The sequence below is a fragment of the Lynx rufus genome, unplaced genomic scaffold, assembly GCF_022079265.1.
Source record: "Lynx rufus isolate CCGP_SWC_20201006 ecotype Redwood Valley unplaced genomic scaffold, mLynRuf1.p SCAF_18, whole genome shotgun sequence".
In the NCBI taxonomy this organism is placed as follows: Eukaryota; Metazoa; Chordata; class Mammalia; order Carnivora; family Felidae; genus Lynx; species Lynx rufus.
This window is the reverse complement of record NW_025814832.1, coordinates 22,014,168-22,033,119: the sequence shown is the minus strand read 5'-3', so window position 1 is coordinate 22,033,119 and position 18,952 is coordinate 22,014,168. Positions and strand designations below refer to the sequence as shown.

General features: G+C 42.0%; 1 protein-coding gene across 1 annotated transcript in view; it reads right to left on the bottom strand.

Annotated features, from left to right (window-relative positions):
- Nucleotides 1-152: 152 nt before the first annotated feature.
- SPAG9 (sperm associated antigen 9) overlaps nt 153-18,952 on the bottom strand; it is a 133,418-nt gene continuing 114,618 nt past the window's right edge. The window contains exons 21-29 of the mRNA XM_047081026.1: nt 18,503-18,628; nt 17,155-17,235; nt 16,134-16,201; nt 13,787-13,935; nt 12,307-12,478; nt 10,327-10,440; nt 7,285-7,461; nt 5,427-5,576; nt 153-3,746 (exon numbers count right to left, since the gene is read on the bottom strand). Coding sequence (XP_046936982.1) covers nt 3,631-3,746; nt 5,427-5,576; nt 7,285-7,461; nt 10,327-10,440; nt 12,307-12,478; nt 13,787-13,935; nt 16,134-16,201; nt 17,155-17,235; nt 18,503-18,628 — 1,153 coding nt within the window. The 3' untranslated portion in view covers nt 153-3,630. The remainder of the gene's footprint in view (nt 3,747-5,426; nt 5,577-7,284; nt 7,462-10,326; nt 10,441-12,306; nt 12,479-13,786; nt 13,936-16,133; nt 16,202-17,154; nt 17,236-18,502; nt 18,629-18,952) is intronic.

Sequence of the window (18,952 nt, the reverse complement as noted above, 5' to 3'; positions counted from 1 at the left end):
CCCACTGCTCACCTTCAGTCAGTGTCAAAGGGTGACAGTCCTCACCCTCAGAAATGCCCTGTGTGATGGGGGGAGATGATTAGACTGTTGAATAAAAACCAAGTCCAGACCCCTAGGAAAGGCAAAAACAAAACAAAATACACTGGACCTCATACGTGTTTCATATACATATTTATATATATTTCATGTACAAAGTTACATTCCGAACCCCAGGGATTCCATAATAGAAATAAATACCGAAATAACTACATTGCTAAGTGAGCTTTTTGCTCATAGAAATGAAGCCTCAGCCTCTAAGAGACAACAAGTGGGACACTCTAGAACCCATTTCTCAGATTATAGAGGCCAGTAAAAGTCTGGATAAAATGTCTAGGACAAAAAAACAAATTCAGAACATAAAATGGTTAAAATATATTCAAATATATTGAGAAATGTACGACAAAATTAATAATAAAAACTTAATTTTTTAAGAGAAAGAAGAAGACATTTAGTGTTACAAAACAGCGTCACCCTGTTAGAAAAGCACTGATGATTTCCACATTTAATTCTCTCTTCTCTACTCTTCCCATGTTACAAACGGGGGCCAAACGAGTCCCTTTCTCAACATGATCAATTAAGAAGAGCCCTAAATCTGGTGGAGTCCTTTGGTAACGGTCATAATACTCACAAGGAAATAAATATTCAGTTCCACAGCATTTGCAAGAAAGACGCACATTCTTTAGGACAGTTAATATTATGAGACAATTGTTTTGCTTTGTTTTGTTACTAAGGCAGCCTATGTTAAAGGGTCTATTCTCAAATGTAGTAAGACCTTTACAAGAAATGAACAATACAGCAACTGAGAGAATGTATTTTCATCTTTTCTATGCAAACACACTTCGTTTGAAAAGTTATGTGCTGCATACTTTGTGCTCAAAATGTTTTACACTCTCAACAAGCTGCATCTATTAAGATATCCCTTCCTGTTTAAAAAATGTAGATCCACACAGGTTGGAGACAAACACTCTCAAAATGGTGTAGTTCTTCAAGAACATTCTCCCTTTGCCTCCCAGGGATTTTAACCTGCATTTCATAGTAAGCATCGGGTTGGGGTATGTGATACTGACATTTGTGTAGATTAGCAATGGTCGAGCGTCGGCAACTTCACATGGTTCAACCTCATACATAACCCACGCATAACAAAATGAGAAAACTCTCGGGTATCCCTTATTTCTTCCAACAGGGGCAATACATGTATTTTTTACATGGAGAGACCAACCCGAGGTATTCGAGCCTCTTCTCTACCCTCGAGTTGGAAGCTATAGGCAGTGTGCACCAACGCTTCCCTGCTCGCAAGAAGCTTACATTTTGGTTCTTACCAAAGTGAATGTTACCACCTTGACCAAAGTGAACGTTACAAGAATATAAACCTATTGTTGGGGAAAGGGAGGGGGAGGGGAGTAAAGTGATCTGCAGAAGATACCTAAACGATATTACAATTATATAAGGACAAGCCCTTAAAACAAATTGTACAAGCATTTCTGTACTCTCTCTAGTCCCTGATGTTAATGAACAGGGCCACAGATAATCTGACGGCTTTAGATAAAATAGCTACACCCCTACACTAAAGCCAGTAAGAACAATTAGAACCACTGTAACATGTACGCATTTTTCATCTTTTAACTCCTGATTTCCTAAATTACATTTGATCACACAAACGTGTACAAACTGAACAGCAAGTGGGGTCTGACTCTGGGATGTTTATTTCTTGGGATTAAAATTCCCAAACACTTTGGTGTCTCCTTTTTGTGAAATTATACAATTCCTCCCCAAAAATGTTGTAACGACGTGGGGATTTTTTTAGGTAGTGCCCAAAGTGGCTCAGATTTAAAATAAAAATATAGCTGAACACTATGAAAAGGGGGCCTAAGTTTTGGTGCCTTGAAAAAGTGACTACGTATCTCGAGCAAAAAAAATCAGCCTTTCACCGCAGCTTTTGCCAAAGGGGGTTCCTTTCTCCTGACCATCTGAGGTGGCCACCGCTTCATCGTGTACACGATGTGCTCACAGACACATCGTGGCCCAGTGGATCCAAAGGCTGCCTCCGGCTCATTAAATCCCACGTATTTATCAATTAGCTGAATCACGTAGATGCTTGAGGACAGCGGCACGCTTTTTACAAATACCTCTGCGTGGCAGCTCAGAAACAACCAACACCCGGTGCTTCAGACCACTTACACAGTCTGAGTCCTGTGTTTGCTTACTTTTTCTTCAAGCAGTCCTTCTAGGGATCGGGGGCCCTTATTCAACAGGTTTATATTTTTAAAATAACACTGAAATTTCTATTTAGCTTTGCTTAAAGAAATGGTAAATCACGCATTTTTTCAAGAAGCTCGAGAGGGGGAGAACTGCAGCGTGATAGTCTTTAAAAACTTATTAAACAAGAAAATCCGTGAAACCCGGACTCAGCTTTTGAAATGGGTGTCATGAGTAAAAAGATAAACATGTCAACTCTCACTTTACGGTATCTTGGCCTTGTCTTCTTCCCCTTCATCGCCTTCCTCTTTGCTGGTGGCATTTTCATCTCAAAAGGGCACAAAAGCTTCAAGGTGTCACTTACATACAAAATATCAAGTGCTAGTTGTTCTGTAGTTCTACACAGAACCAGAGAAAATACTGTTTCTAATCAAATCCCTCCTTCAGTTCACAGGCCACTGTATCACGGCTGCTGCTTTACTCTTGTGAACCGGCAAGAGCAGTCCCAGCACCACTGGTGAACAGGTGAATGTTTTACCTGGAGAAACCTTCACCAACCACCACCATCCATTGATACAGGAACCCAAAACACAATTTCCTTAAAGACAAATCCTCCCACTGCTGAAGCGATCTTCTGAGCCGTATCAACGATAACCCTTTCCGACACGTCAGTATGAAAACGAGGGAGACTAGTCTCAGAAAGAATCATCATCACAATATCCAGAGAGCAGGCCTCATAAACTGTAGAGCTCTAGTAAGTCAGAAACAGGAATCTTTTATTTAAATAGTGTAGTCTTAATTTCTTCAATATAAAACCCCCCCCCAATCTGATGAAAACCAGGTTTTATATACCATATATAAACAAGATTTGTCAGATTTGAAAGTGAAAGTAATTTACAATTAGCTTTTAGCCCCCTGGGACACTTAGAGACCTCCTGATAATCCACCTGATACTAGTTTGTGTCAATTTTATAATACACGGGGAAGACTATAATTGTACCAAATGGTATAGTTCCACTTATCAAGTGTTCCCATGGATTCCATTATTAGCGACAGCTCAAAAGTGACCCCATCAAACGAAGTGAGTGACATCAGCTGTGGCAGAGTGAACCACATCTGGATTGCTTCCTAGAATTCAGTTTGCAGAGAGTAAACATTCTTTGATTTGTTCATAACGTACTGAAATCGCCTGGAACACTGGTGCAGTAAAACAGCTAGTTCCTGTATTGTTACGGGAAGGACAGGTCTTGTGATAGAAAGTTAACAGGAAAAAAAAAATGCTCACACATTATGTGGTGAAACTGATTTCACAAAGAGAGCATTAAATTAAGGGGAAAGGGAAAATAAACCATGCAGAAGAGACAGCTTCCCTGTCTCCACCGGTTTCCTATGTGCTCACTCATTGCCATACAGCACTTGCCACACTATCAGGTGACTCCTTTCTGCTTTGGCGACAGAAGGTTCAAGTGGAAGATCCTCTCCAAGAAGTTCTGATTCTCCACCTTCATCACCTGGGGGGCGATAAGGAGACTCGGGTTAGGTGGAGCATGGAACACGCAAGCCCATGTACAGGTCTGTGAACAGTGTGCACAAAACCCAGCTGACTCCCCTTCCAGAGCACACAGTACAAGAAATACCCTGGGTCAGAACCTTCACTCGCCCGACTTCTAAAAAGGCGAATTCATTTTTCAGACCACAAGGATAAAAGTGAGTTCACTGTACTACATTGGAAACTGACCCCAATACGTCTGCACGCTGACATTAACAGAAATGAAGAGAAGCCAAGAAGTCAAAGCCATCCAACCCTCTGTCGATCCAAAGGGACAGGGTCTACTCTCATTTATTTCAAACTGAGAAGTGAGACTAGATGGGACTATAAATGTGAAAGCGTGGAGATAGCGCCCACACACCAAACTAGCTACATCCAAGCAACCCCTGCTTGTCGTCGGTGACAGTAAAGCTCTCCAATCAGAGACAACCCATAAGAGCACACAGAAACAGAAACTGTTTCACATACTCCTAGCAGTAGGAGACAGCAGATTCGCCACTCACTGTACTGAGATACTGAGTTTTTGGGTTTTTTTCTGTTTTTAAGATTTTATTTTTAAGCAATCTCTACACCCAACATGGGGCTTGAGCTCGCAGCCCTGAGATCAAGAGTCGCACGCTCTACCGACTGAGCCAGCGGGGTGCCCCGACACTGAGCTTCTTCAACCCATGATTGTCAAGTTTAGGACAAGTAGTGAGCGGACAGTGTGGTGATGAAGAAATGAGACTGAAGTCACAGACAGGCTATAGGTTCTCCCAGAAATAGCTAAGTGAACTCGAGAAATGAGGTCCTGATCAAAGACACTGCTCTCCAAGGCCCCGTGCAAGCAAACCATACTCCTCTCTGCAAAGGTGCATCATCAGGGGGCGCCTGGGGGGCTCGGTCGGTTAAGCGCCTGACTTCAGCTCAGGTCACGATCTCACGGTTTCTGAGTTCAAGCCCCGAGTCAGGTTCTGAGCTGACAGCGGAGGGCCTGGAGCCCGCTTCCGATTCTGTGTCTCCCTCCTTCTCTGCCCCTCCCTTACTCACGCTCTGTCTCTCTCTCAAAAATAAACAAACGTGTAAAGAAAATAAAAAAAACAAAAACAAAAGCAAAGGTGCATGAGCGGTGTTGCTGCAGCAGAGCAGGGCTATTCTAACCAGCTGAACAACCGGTCTCATGGCACAGGCTCTTTGGCGGAACCCCCCCTACTTCTGGCCTCAGGGGCCAAGACACACCGCCGACCTGCTGTAGTTCTGTCACGTATCCTCCCTGAACGTCAGCGGGGCAAAGAAAACATCACTACCATCAGCCGGGAACAGGGACAGCGGAAAAGCACCTCAAGGTTTGCATGTTTCTCTGCAGGCCAGACTCTCCTTTACCCACCTCCTTCCACAGCAAGGTCAAACTGTGTGCTGGGGCATGCTTTAAAAGGCTCAAGACACAATCTAAGAACATAAAAACTCTGGTCTGGTTTTTACATTTAAAAACGTTATGCTAGGGGTGCCTGGGTGGCTCAGCCGGTTAAATGTTCAATTGTGGACTTTGGCTCAGGCCATGCTCTCATGGTTGGAGAGTCTGAGCCCCGTGTCGGGCTCCGTGCTGGCAGCACGGGGTTACAGAACACAATGGAAACCGAGCTCCCAGAACCCAACGACTTACCCATTCGGAAGTCAATGTAGCCCTCTCCTCCACTGATGACGAGCATAGACTTCAAGGGCGTCTGGCTGCCAGGCTCCTGTGCAGATGGCCCTGCTCTGTCACCTGTTAGATCTGTGCCACCACTGCCACTTTGTGGACTGACGACTTGACCTATTTGTGCCAGAAAAGAAGTGACTATTACTTATCACGGACTGGGGTGGGGGAAGGCTCATTTTCTCTGAATATTTTCAGAAAGTTGAATAAAAAGGTAAATATATTGTGATACAACCAAAGTATTGGGAATGCCAGAAGCCTCGACGTGATCAGAAAACACCTATAAGAGTCATAAGGACCCAATTTGAAAATCTAAGTAGAGCCATTTTGCGCCAAAGCAGGAATGGATCCAAATCCATTATGAGACCTGTGTATGGCCAGGCAGGTCTTAGCTGCCTGCTTCAGAGTATTACAATCTACATCGTTTGATCTGAGGGGCTCCAGAAAAGGTACATGTGAATTTGTGTAAGACACTGGAAAAGGCCTTCAACTTAAGTGCTATGAGTTTGGATATTCATAATTAATATGGTTTTCCTCTCATATTTAAGAAAAATACATCTTATTTGTAATTTAGATTAGGCAAATAAATTACTAGTACATGTGCCATTTACTCTAAAGTTTAAGTTGTAAGGTCGAATCTTTGAGCATGAAATGGGACAGAAACCCTAGGGGGAAAACTTCCAGGCGTGGGTCCTGCTTGCAGGTGGTCAGTCACATCAGTTTAGTATCGTCAGTGGACAGAACATTTGTCACCGGATATCACCACTACGCCTCTCACCTACATGGTGCTTTATAGTTCTAGAGCACTTCCATTAATTTTCACCACAAGTGAGGTCAGCAGAGCAGAGATCAGTCACATCCACTTAGGAAATGAGGACCAGAGGAGCACCTGGGGGGCTCAGTTGGTCGAGGGTCCAATTTCGGCTCAGGTCACGATCTCCTTGTTTGTGAGTTCGAGCCCCACGTTGGGACTCTGTGCTGACAGCTCAGAGCCCGGAGCCTGCTTCAGATTCTGTGTCTCCCTCTTTCTCTGCCCATCCCCTGCTTGTGCTTTGTCTTTCTCTCTCTCTCAAAAAGAAATAAACGTTAAAAAAATTCTTAAAAAAGGGGGCGCCTGGGTGGCTCAGTTGGTTAAGCGACGGACTTCGGCCCAGGTCATGATCTCACAGTCTGTGAGTTCGAGCCCCGCGTCAGGCTCTGTGCTGACAGCTCAGAGCCTGGAGCCTGCTTCTGATTCTGTGTCTCCCCCTCTCTCTTCCCCTCCCCTGCTCACGCTCCATGTCTGTCTCTCAATAATAAATAAACGTTAAAAAAAAAAAAAAGTTTAAAAAAAAAAAGGAAATGAGGACCAGTCACAGAGGTTAAGTGACCTGCTCAAGAGAACTACGTGAGCAGCAAGGCAGGGACCCCTAGCCTGCTGCTCTTTGCCACAATAGTGCTACAGGCACCCGAGTGTGTTCTCCATCCCTTCCTGTACACAATTCTGATGACAGGGGCTTCCTTCTAGCCATCTCCTTTATTCGGCCAGGACCATTTCTGGAACCCTGCGGTGACAAAATAGTACCGCTGCTTTTCAAAAGCAAGCACGTCTCTTACATGAAAATCAACAAGTTCGTCTTGGGGGAGAGAGGAGAGATTCCAAAGCAATTTCATTCAAATACCCCTATAGTGCTTTATCCATTATAAAAAACCTCCAATTATACAACTTTTCATATAATATATTGGAATTATCTGTAATACCAGTACTTAGCATTAGACTAGATAGTGGACCAAGGGATAGAAGAGATGATTACATGCAACTTCTCGACAGAATAATCTAACCCACCTGGGACTGCCACAAAGAATTTCACTGCGTCCCGGTGCCCGTGGAAGCAAAGCTGGGCATGTGCCATTGAACAATAGGGTATAAATGTCCCTGGAGTCACTTTATCGCTGTTTTCATCACCATATACGCGGATTACACTTCCAGGACGATTTCCTGGTGCTCCTGAGGTTTTATTTGCTGCAACAGAAAAACCAAATACCAAATATTTCCCCCTAGGAAACAGTGATGATGCAGGATGTTACTGGTTAATCCTTATGATATTATCTAAAAGCTACAGCCAGTTGAGATAAAAACAAGGGCAGCAATGCCAACTCAAGACAAAGCTGGGAAAAAAAAGATAATATAGCATGCTAGTTATTTTTAAGTACCTCAGTAAATGGAGTAGGGGATTTTGCCAGTCTAGCAATAACTAAGCTTACTTTTTAAACATATCTATTAATTAAAAAAAAAAAAAGGCAACATTTAAAAAAAACCCAGATTTGAATCTTAGGGATGTCTATTTTATGTTGTTGTTTTTTTAATCCCCATTTTAGAAGACTAACCAGTTACACCGTTTAAAGTAAATTTGTATATTTTTCAATAAAAATTTCATAGTCTACCTTCTGATTTTTCTCCCCTGTGGTAAGAATATCTCTCTTGGGGGGTGGGGGGTGGGGGGTGGGTGGTAAAAAGCTGTGTTTAAAGGATCCAGCCACGACAATAAGGTGGCTTTTATTTATACCAGACTGGTGGTTTGCTGCATTATTTTAGGACAACCAGACTCACAAAACATCCCCATTCCATGGGCCAGTAAGTGAATGAAAGAAACATGGCTGGTAACAAGAGTAAACAATGGAGATTAATGACAGTTTTAAGAGATGTTTCGTGTTTTTACTGGAAGGAAAACAAAGTCCGAAAGAAAGTTCAGCTGCAACAAAAGATGATAAATACACTAAGCCGCTGAGCAGTAGTTTGGTGGCCGTGTAACAAATATTAAAAAACAAAACGGACAGGACACCTGCTGCGATGCAGTGACTGTGAGTGGATGGCATTTAAGAACATTCAAGAGGGCATCTAGAGCCAGAGGACAGCCTCCCAGTGGCCATCAGAAGCCAGGAAGAAGAGCTGGGTTCAGGATCTGCACTTACCCCTCAGCCCCAGTAAGCGTCCCTGGTGGAGGATTACGGCTACAGTGAGAGAGGAGGAAAGGGACATGGAGAGGCGCACGGCAGGGGACAACACCACCATGAGCCTCCACTCTCGCGGCTTCTCTTCCAGCTGCCAGCTTGGCACTCCAAGCCCCTGACTACACTAACAAAGTCCAGTTTGGTATAATACCAACATGAAAAGTTCTTACCAAAGCCTCTGTAGAATATCTCTGCTCAAAAAGGACAATTTGATTTACTGGGATTTTGCTTTTCTTAATTATAAAGCAATTTCAAAGAACAACTTAACAGAAAGCACTTTCTAAATGCTATTATTTCCCCTTTTCCTTTAAGAAATCCTGTTCAAGCGGCACCTGGGTGGCTCAGCCGATTGAACGTCCAACTTTGACAGCTCAGGTCACGATCTCATGGTTCGTGGGTTCAAGCCCTGCATTGGGCTTGCTGCTGTCAGCATAGAGCCTGCTTCAGATGCTCTGTTCCCCATCCCCTCTCTGCCCCTCCCCTGCTCACTCTCTCTCTCAAAACTAAAACTAAATAAACATTTAAAACAAAGAAGAAGAAATCTTGTTCAAATGGCTTTGCTAAAATGGAACTCTCTTTTACAAAGAACTGAAATGAACTCATGTAGGTTTAAATTTTTTTTTTTTTTCAACGTTTATTTATTTTTGGGACAGAGAGAGACAGAGCATGAACGGGTGAGGGGCAGAGAGAGAGGGAGGCACAGAATCGGAAACAGGCTCCAGGCTCTGAGCCATCAGCCCAGAGCCCGACGCGGGGCTCGAACTCACAGACCGCGAGATCGTGACCTGGCTGAAGTCGGACGCCCAACCGACTGCGCCACCCAGGCGCCCCAAACTCATGTAGGTTTATAAGTAATTACAGAAAAGACTGCTGGGATTAAGAATTTAGATTCTTCAGAGGCACGTGTATGGCTCAGTCGGTTAAGTGGCCGACTCTTCAGCTCAGGTCATGATCTTGCATTCTGTAACGATGGTGCAGAGCTTGCTTGGGATTCTGTCTCCCTCTCTCTCTGCCCCTCCCCCTCTTGCTCTCTATCTCTCTCTCTCTCAAAATAAGTAAAAAGAAACAAAAAAGAAAAAGAAAACAAAAAAGAATTAAGGTTCTTCAAAAGCTCCAGATAGACCACCTTCCACACCTCCTGTCTGCCCCCTGAAGAAAGGTAGGGAAATTCTGGGATGTTAGTGTGTGGACTTAGGGCACTTGTTTTCAAAACATTCCCTGCCCATGAATTCTGTAACACAAAAATGCTCATTGGATGAATAATCAATGTAATGGAACATAATATGAAAAACATACAATGTATATACTTTGTTCACAAAAGTAACAATAATGAAACATAATCTAAAAAACATACAATGTACATTTTGTTCACACCATTTACACATACAGGAGAGAAGGCTTGTCTCCAGCATAAGTGCTTGCTTGCTGACCTTAGAAACTTCCCACAACATTTTCTAAACCTCATATAAACCGAGTAGAAGTAAAGTAACAGCTGGAGAGATGAAACACCAGAATGATTCTAGGCACTGGTTCCGGATATTGATGTATTAACACTGGAAGAAAGCCGGACTCGAACCTTTTTCTAAAGGAGGAAATAGGACTGGGATTCCTGAATTGAGAAAAGGAGCTTCTTGCAATGCAACGTGTTTAGTTACAAATGTTGGTCCCGATGCAGGGACACTGGTATTTGCTACAGTTTATAAGTTTTGTGTAAGTCACGAAAGGACAATAGTTAGGTCTTTGTCACCGGCTTGATTTTCTGAATTACCACAGATTTGTCAATGCCAAAACCATTCCTTCTGCCTGAATTCTGGACACAACTACCTCCTGCAACTCTTCTGTGTGTACTGTGGCATTCAGCTAAAAATATACTTACTTTCTGTCAATGGGATGGAGATAATGACACCATTTCCTGTCCCCACCCACAAACGATTGCAAGACACCATAAGAGCTGTGATCCTCACAAACGAGAAGCCCAGTTTTCCAGTACCTGTAGAGCAGGGGGGAAATTTTTTATTGAGAAACTAGAGCAAATGATGTTTTCGGTTCCAAGTCCCTCACAGAATGGCTGGATTAACACAAGAGACGGGAATGTCGACCAGAGCCGGTTGGATGTTTCCTGAAGGTGCACATCAAAGCACATTTTCAATGGGCTTTACAACACCTGTCTGATAATTCACAGTTAATGAAAAAAGAAAATTCGAAAAGTGGCTGACATCACATTACCATCCAGAAAGAAAATTCTGTTGATCAGGAGGTAGGACACAAGATTTAATTAGGGAGCTGCAAAATCCAAACTCCAAACCAAACCCAAAATAAAACAAAACACAGTGGGGCACCTAGGTGGCTCAGTCGGTTAAGCAATCAACTCTTGACTTCAGCTCGGGTCACATCTAACAGTTCGTGAGTTGGAGCCCCACATTGGGCTCTGTGCTGACAGTGCAGAGCCTGCTTGGGATTCTGTCTCCCTTTCTGCCCTTCCCCCTGCTCAATATCTCTTTCTCAGAATAAGTAAAAATAAACTTTAAAAAAAATTAATAAAACAAAAAACAACTCAACAAAAACAGAGTTTGCTAGATTGGAAAATCAAATGTCCTTTGTTTTTATAAGCTGTAAGAGTTCTGCTTTGCCTTAAATTTCCTTGCAGAGATAAAAACAATCTTAGTCAAAACGTGTATTCTTTCCTTGTTTACATACTTCAATTCTGCAGCAGTTTAGAAATTTTAGGTACCACAGACAAAAAATGTAGGGAGATGGGATGTACTTTTTCATTTGAAGGGAATTTCTACAACTGATCTTATTTTCTGAGACTTGAAAGAGTAACTCATAAATAGGTAATAATACATTGAAGACAAATAGCATTTAGTCACTCACAGGATCTACTTATAGGAACCGAGAACATGATCACAGAGTGTTAGAAGTTACAAGGAGCCTTAACGACCATTCATTCTAAGCTAGAGATCTTTAACCTATAGTCATAGTATACCCTGAAACTGGCTTGTGTTTATGACATTCTTAACCATCACAGAGTGCTAAATTAGGCTACAGCAGGGAACAAGCCAGCGATGGTCCCTGCCTTTCATGGGCTTATGGTCTTTCGGGGAGAGAGACAATGAACAAGAATCAAATAGTAAATAGTATTGGTGCAACCACAATAATGATAATCCCATGAAGAAAAAGTAGGAAGAGGACCTTAAATCAAATTAGAAGATCAGGAAAGGTCTGTCCTGGATGTGACATGTATGCTATGACCTGAAAGCCAAGTAAAAAGGGGCCAAAAAGAACTTCTCAGGCACAGTATAATAGCACACGTGGGGGACCTGAAATGGGCAAGAACTTGGTGAGCTTGAGAGTGGTCCAGGCCATGGGACCAGTTGTTCGTGGTGGTGTCACAAAACATCACCTCATCTAAAGGCAGGAATATTCTGGAAGTGGCTGGCATTACATAAGTATGTCATGGTGGTCTTTGCACATTGGTTACTACGCAGAGAACAGACTGGAGTAGAAACAGAGACCAGTTAGGAGGTTCATGGATATCCAGGGGGGTAAGGAAGACAGCCTGGCCTACAGGGATGTGATGGTAGAGATAAAGAAGTAACTGATTTAAGGTATTTTGGAGGCAGACTTGACCAGCTCCCAGTGATGGATTAGGTGTGGGGAACAGAGAGGAGTCAAAAATGATCCCAAGTTTCTGTCAAGGACCACGGGGCACATGGGGCATCTGCCTGGCATGTCCAGTGATAATGGCTCACTAGTCCTGAGGCAACTTATTCATTGGCTCTACCTAGCATCTGAGACCATTTAAAAATAAAACATTTTCTCCAACCGATAAAGATAGAATGCTTTGGAAGCTTACCTAACATTTTGCTTACATAAGGCTCAATGTCCACATCCTGTAGGTGTTGATAAGTATGTGCATGATAGAGACGGAGCGTGGAATCCAAACGAATGGAGACCCACACTCCGTCCCCCACCCACGCAAGCTGCCGCACCTGGCTCTCCTTCCTGGGGTGCGCGTCAAATGATTTCTAGGAAAGATTGTTCAATCACAATGTTACTTTGATTATGTAAGAGTTCGTGTTTAAAAACTGAGCTAATTTACACAACAATTTGACAGACTGAATATTTTAAAAGAGGAGCCTAAATAGCATTTACTAAATAAATGTGATTACTCTTACACACACACTTTTCTTACTCCAGACTACAAAACAAAACAAAGAACAAACAACGGGTGCTAGATTTCAGCACTGTGTAGGGATCAACTTGCGAAAGGAATACTGGCATATCCGGACTCTGTAACAAGTCCAACAAAAAGGCTGAATTTGATCTCAGGATTTTGTATTGTCGTAAAGCAAAGCATGAAGTAAGAGCTTATTTATAATTAAACAAAAAGGAACCTACAATGCTGCCTGTGCGTGTGTATACCTGCATGGAGGAAACGGATTTGGGGGTAAAGAAACCCACCAAGTGATTAACTTTGGGACTTCCAGGGAACAGAATGGGATTGGGAACAAAGGAATAAGGACTTTGACCTTAAAATTTTCCTGCTGTTTTCCTTTTAAAAAAATTATTAGAATGAATTTACGTATTGTGGCCAAACTTGTAAGAAAGCAATGCCGAGAGGTTTTTATTTTCACAACAAATTCCCACTGCAATCTTATTTCTCAGTCTAGGACACATAGAGAGGGGTCTGCCTGCATACATGTGGGGCAGCGGAGCCTGGAGAAGCCTCGTCCCAAACAACCCACACAAAATTAAACCTATCAAGAACCCTGTGTCCAAATCATACACATATGTATCCATAGATATTCAGACACACATTTAAACATTCATGTGTGGGGGTGCCTGGGTGGCTCAGTCGGCTGAGCGGCCAACTTCGGCTCAGGTCGTGATCTCATGGTTTGTGGGTTCAAGCCCTGTTTCAGGCTCTGTGCTGACAGCTCAGAGCCTGGAGCCCGCTTCGGATTCCATGTCTCCCCCTCTCTCTGTCCCTCCCCTGCTCATGCTCTGTCTCTCTCTCTCTCAAAAATAAATAGAAACATTTAAAAAAATTAAAATTGAAAAATAAAAATTAAAAAATAAAAATTAAAAAAATTCATGCGTGCATCCTCCTTCCTAAAAAAACAAAACAAACCACTTCCCACCACAGTCGTTAAGTGGCAAGAGAGATGAAGTGACACAGAAAGCTAAGGTGTCGTCCAATATCATCACTCAAGTGTCCTAAAACACACAGACTCAGAAAACAGTTTCTGAAGAATCTAAAAATAATTAGAGTCTTAGCGTCTCCAGAAAATACGAATTCAGTAAGTACCGGAAGCATGCATGGGTTCACTTACCTCTATTTTCATAGCCTTTGGCTGAACCACATAGATTTTGTTCCTATAGCCACACCAGACTTTGTCATGGACCACAGTCATGCACCGAATAGAATGGTGAGGCCGTCCAAGGTCCAACAGGTGGTAGTTTGACAAATCCCACTGCCCATCTTTAAAACAAGAAATGGATTATTAGTTAATGCACATCACCTTTTCCTCAATTTTAACACAAGAAACATTCTATTTGTGTGAATTGATAAATTTATTGATGAAGCACCACAAAATACCATGTAGTCACTTTATCTTTTCTTTGCAGAGACTGACTCTCATTCTGTCTACTGCAAAGTTGGGAAAGAGATGTCACAGGTCATCTGGTCCTGTGAGCCACCTGGTGCCTGGATCTCCACACTAACAGCAGTGATGGGATAAATCAGCAATAAGTTATCTGCTTATAATAATAGTTTCAGAATTAGAATGGAATAATTATTATTCCATATTATTCCACTAAGGATTAGTATAATTCTTTGGATAATATCTCTCTCACTCACTTGCATTTTGATGTTTCTTGGGAAGATGTTAAGGACAACTTTTTGCTAACACTTTAGGAATTAGGCACATAGTCATTTTAGTGATGACAGAAATACAAATGGGAATCAACCACTGTAAGCTTGCTTTGTACACCTTGCTTGAACTATTTCAGTGAAAGAAAACATACTGCCTCACAAAGCAGCTGTTGCATTTTGCAAAAGCTATGAATTGTCTGAAAAAATATTCCCCATGCCTGACTAGCTCAAGTCTGCCTCCTTGTATATAATCACCCATTAGTCTGTAGTTTTGCCCAATGGAAATAGAATAATCCAGTCCCACTTTTTTTGTTACTGCCCTATGTTTTCTCCTCTCAAAATTAATCATTCTTGGCATGTGCTCTGTACACATCCCAGTTTACAGACCCTTCATCCTAACTCTGCCTTGTCCGTGTTCCTTTAACATGTTGTTTGTCCACCAGAGTGGGGCAGGATTATCACCAGCCCTGTCCTGCACATGGATTTCTATGAGGCTTAATATGTTCAGTAACTCAGGGGCATCCGGGTGGCTCAGTCAGTTAAGTGTCCAACTCTTGGTTTCAATTCAGGTCCTGATCTCATGGTTTTTGAGTTCGAGCCCCACATCGGGCTCTGCATTGGCAGCTTGGAGGCTGCTTGGAATTCTCTCCCTCCCTCCCTCTCTCTGCCCATCCCCCACTTGTGCTCTCTCTCTCAAAATGAATAAATAAACTTAAAAAATAAAAAGATGTTTAGTAACTCATACTAAGTTTGTGGTCAACCGTTAGGTACTTTTCATTCTTCAGACATGTTGCCCCCCTTTTTACTCTTCTGAACCCCAATGCAGAACTTTATATTTAAACATATTACATGTATTTTGTCTGTTTTCTTAATACAATTTTGGATTCAGCTTGCCAAAACATTTACTACCACATTTTTTCTAAGCTTTTGTACTTATTAGCTGACTGTGGTGTGAATAAAAGCCTCTGTGCCTCCACTTTCCTCACCTATGAGGATGACAACAGAACCCTCCTCAGAAGTTGCTGTGAGGATTAAGCTCACACAAAGTCTACAAGGGTCGGAACAACGTAAAACTGAGCACCCTCACTCTCTGACAATACGGAGTCATTAACCAGCAATCTCTAGGGACCGGTTACAAAGACACCCAAACATCATCTATCTCACATTTTCCCAAGCCCAGAAAGATAGGAGACTTTGGGAAAAGCCCTGCTAAAATCTGAATTCAGTGTATCTATGTTTATAGAATATTCTCCTGCTCTAGCAATCTAATTTCTACCTAGAAAATGAATGATAATTTTGGCTGATACATGTACCAAGGAGTTAGGAAGTATCGCAGGCTCAATTCCCTATTTTCTTTAACTTAAGGCAGGTTTCTGGACCTCCACCAGCCCCTGTCTGCTGATGACAGATATACTGGTTGTAAAAAGAGGAAGGATATAAATAACATGACATGAAAATGATTACACCATATCCGATTAAAAACTTAAAAACTTTCCAAATCTAAGTGGTTGTAAATTAGTGTTTAAAATATTGAAAAAGAGAAAGCATTTCCTCTCCCTAAACTTCTCCTAATTAAGTATATTAACGAGAAACAGGTGCCTCCATATCACATTATGCAAGAGCACCTTGAAACGATAAACTATATGCACGCACACATCTACTAAAGTCATACACTGTTAGCACTCAGTTTAAACCCTTACTCTTTCTCCTATTAAGTATCATTTCTTTAAAACAGAGCTAATCTGCTAGAAAATGCTTCTGCAAAGCAACAGATTAGTGCACACTCTATATTTGTAACAACTCACCAGCTCCTCTGTGAAAGATTGCGAGGGTGCCGTCAGCCAGGGCCACTAACACAATCCCTTTCACATGTCTGCGAACAGGAAACGGGGTTTCAGAGCGCTCCGTGTGGGAATGTGGGAGGTGCCACATGCTACTGAGCTAGAAGTTCAGAGGCTCTCAGAGGGCCCACCCATGACAGACAAGGAGCTTACACCAGAACCCAAATAATACACTCTTTTCTATTTTTAAGTAATTTCTACACCCAACGTGGGGCTCAAACTCACAACCCCGAGACCAACAGATTGAGAAAGTCTTGCTATGAAAATGTCAGCTGAACTAAATAAACAGCCTGTGTGGTGACTCAGTGGTTTTACTTTCTGGCCCAAGCTTCTCTCACTGCAAAAGGTCCACAGACCAGAGACAGACTCCTTGAGTGGACTTTGGAGTTTTTGACAGTCAACATATGGAAACAGACTAGTGAATCAATGCCCCAATCAACATATTCACAAAGTACAAAGTATAAAAAGTATCCTAAAACAAACATAAATAGGTTCCAGAGTACTAAAGAGCTCATACTATGGTGAGGAATCAACGTGGCAAGTTTCACTTAAAGCTCTACTTAAGAACTATTTTACTTTCGGGGCACCTGGGTGGCTCAGTCGGTTGAGCATCTGACTTCAGCTCAGGTCATGATCTCGCAGTTCGTGAGTTTGACCCCCACGTCGGGCTCTGTGCTGACAGCTCAGAGCCTGGACCCTGCTTCAGATTCTGTGTCCCCCTCTCTGTCTGCCCCACCCCTGATTGTGCTCCGTCTCTCTCTGTCTTTCAAAAATGAATAAACATTAAAAAAAAAAAAAAGGACTATTTTACTTTCTAGTAAGAGTCTGAATCTCATTCGTCTTCTCTGACTCCATGAAGAGGGTTTAAAAAAAAATCTGGATACTGACTTAATCATGAAGCACATGTCAGCTTTAACAGTCTTAAAAGATAGTTTATATCAAAATACATATTTGTAAAAGGAAGAATTTCTAAAATAAAACTTACACAATACTGAGAATCGAATCTTTAAGTTTAATGGAATGGAGGCATCCTCTCCACTGGGCTACAGAAGAGTGCACATACAGACTGCAAGAGCAAAATCAAGACTGGTAAGTAAGGCACAGAGAACATCAAGTCGCTGCTTACATCTCACAGTGACCACAAAGTCCCTTTAGGAGGAAAGAAGAATTACCACAAAAATCTTAGGAAATAACAAACAGCGAGAGTCTAATGCAGAGAAATCAGCCACTTGAGCAAACAGAAACACAGAAGAATGAAAAGCCAGGACTAGAATAACACATGATCGGTTAGTTTCAGGTTACAACATACTTCAGGATCCTTGGCTAACCTCCTTTTTAAAAAATTACCTTCCTTTTCTACCACATGGAACTATAACTGTCTGATAACAGTCTGGTTTATTACATCAGAGATTGGCAAGCTATGCCCCGCAGGCCAAATCTAGCCCTTCATCTGCCTCAGTACAGTGTGCAAGATAAAAATGGTCTTTACATTTTAAACAGTTGGGAAAAAAAAATCAAAAGAGTATTTTATGACATCTGAGACATGTGAAACTCAACCTTCAGTGTCCGTGAAGTGTAACTGAAACACAGCCACACTCATCTACTTATGCATGGTCACGGCCATGGCTGTTTCTGTGCCACCACAGTGGAGTTGAGAAGTTGCTACAGAAATTATATGGCCACAAAGCCTAACGTATTTCTTATCTGATCCTTCATAGAAAAGTTTGCTGTCCCTCCATCTTGTAGTATTAGACCCCTATGGAAAAGACGCACTAGTGACCTTGCTTGACCTGCAGGAAAGCACAATTTTCTGAATCTCCGCACAGCACTAGAATGTGAATAAGCTGTGTAATGTTAGTTATCTCCTAGGCTTTGAGACAGGGATCTGTCCTGGTTTTCGTAGTAACTCTACCAAGTGGTTATGTTTGGAACTGGGCCTTCCCCCAGCCAAAAAGATTCGTTTAATCACTGGTACTTCTTGAATACACTCTAGCTATATAAACCTTCTGTGCATCAATAATTCTGTCTCTGTGCTGTCCAGGATCTTCTATTTCTGGATCACCCAGATTTTAAAGTTTTATTTACCTCTTCATCCAAGAGAATTATATAAAGAGAACATTCTATGACAAAGAACTATATGATTTACCATTCATACGCAGCGCAAGTCCAGTTTATGAGGTAGCTGGAACATCATCGCAAAATCTGCATGTACTTGAGTTCTCTGCATATTTCGTTGTACGCCGACGTACCACATTTTACTTACTTATCTTCTGATTCCAAAAGCAAGAGTCAAAAACTAAAGATACTTCAATATTAAAAGAGCCAGCACCTACCAGCCGTTCTGAGCTCCAAGCCACATAGTTGGTAAAAGGCTACTCATTTTCTGGGCTTCTTCTCTTACCAGGTCTTGTTCATTTGGCAATACTGACATCTGATCTTTATACGCATCTGAGTCATTACTGGGAAAGGTGGGGAAAGGCAAAAGATTGCAGTAAGCTTAGCTAGTTTCCAGGGACTGAACACTTCTATATTTTAGTTTAACACTTGGAAAAAAATAAAATCAAACACTAGACTTCCAGAAAAGCCAAATTTAAGTGCTTATAATAAGTATTTCAATAGTTATACCAGAAGTAACATTAACATACTAGAGAGGACCAAGGTGCACATAAGGGAGTTAAGACACAGTAATGAAATATAGCCGTTAATATCCAGACTATAATTATGGCTCTCCTTTACGGTTCTTTTGAATTTTATAAGTTTTTTCTTGGGGCGGGGGGGGGGGG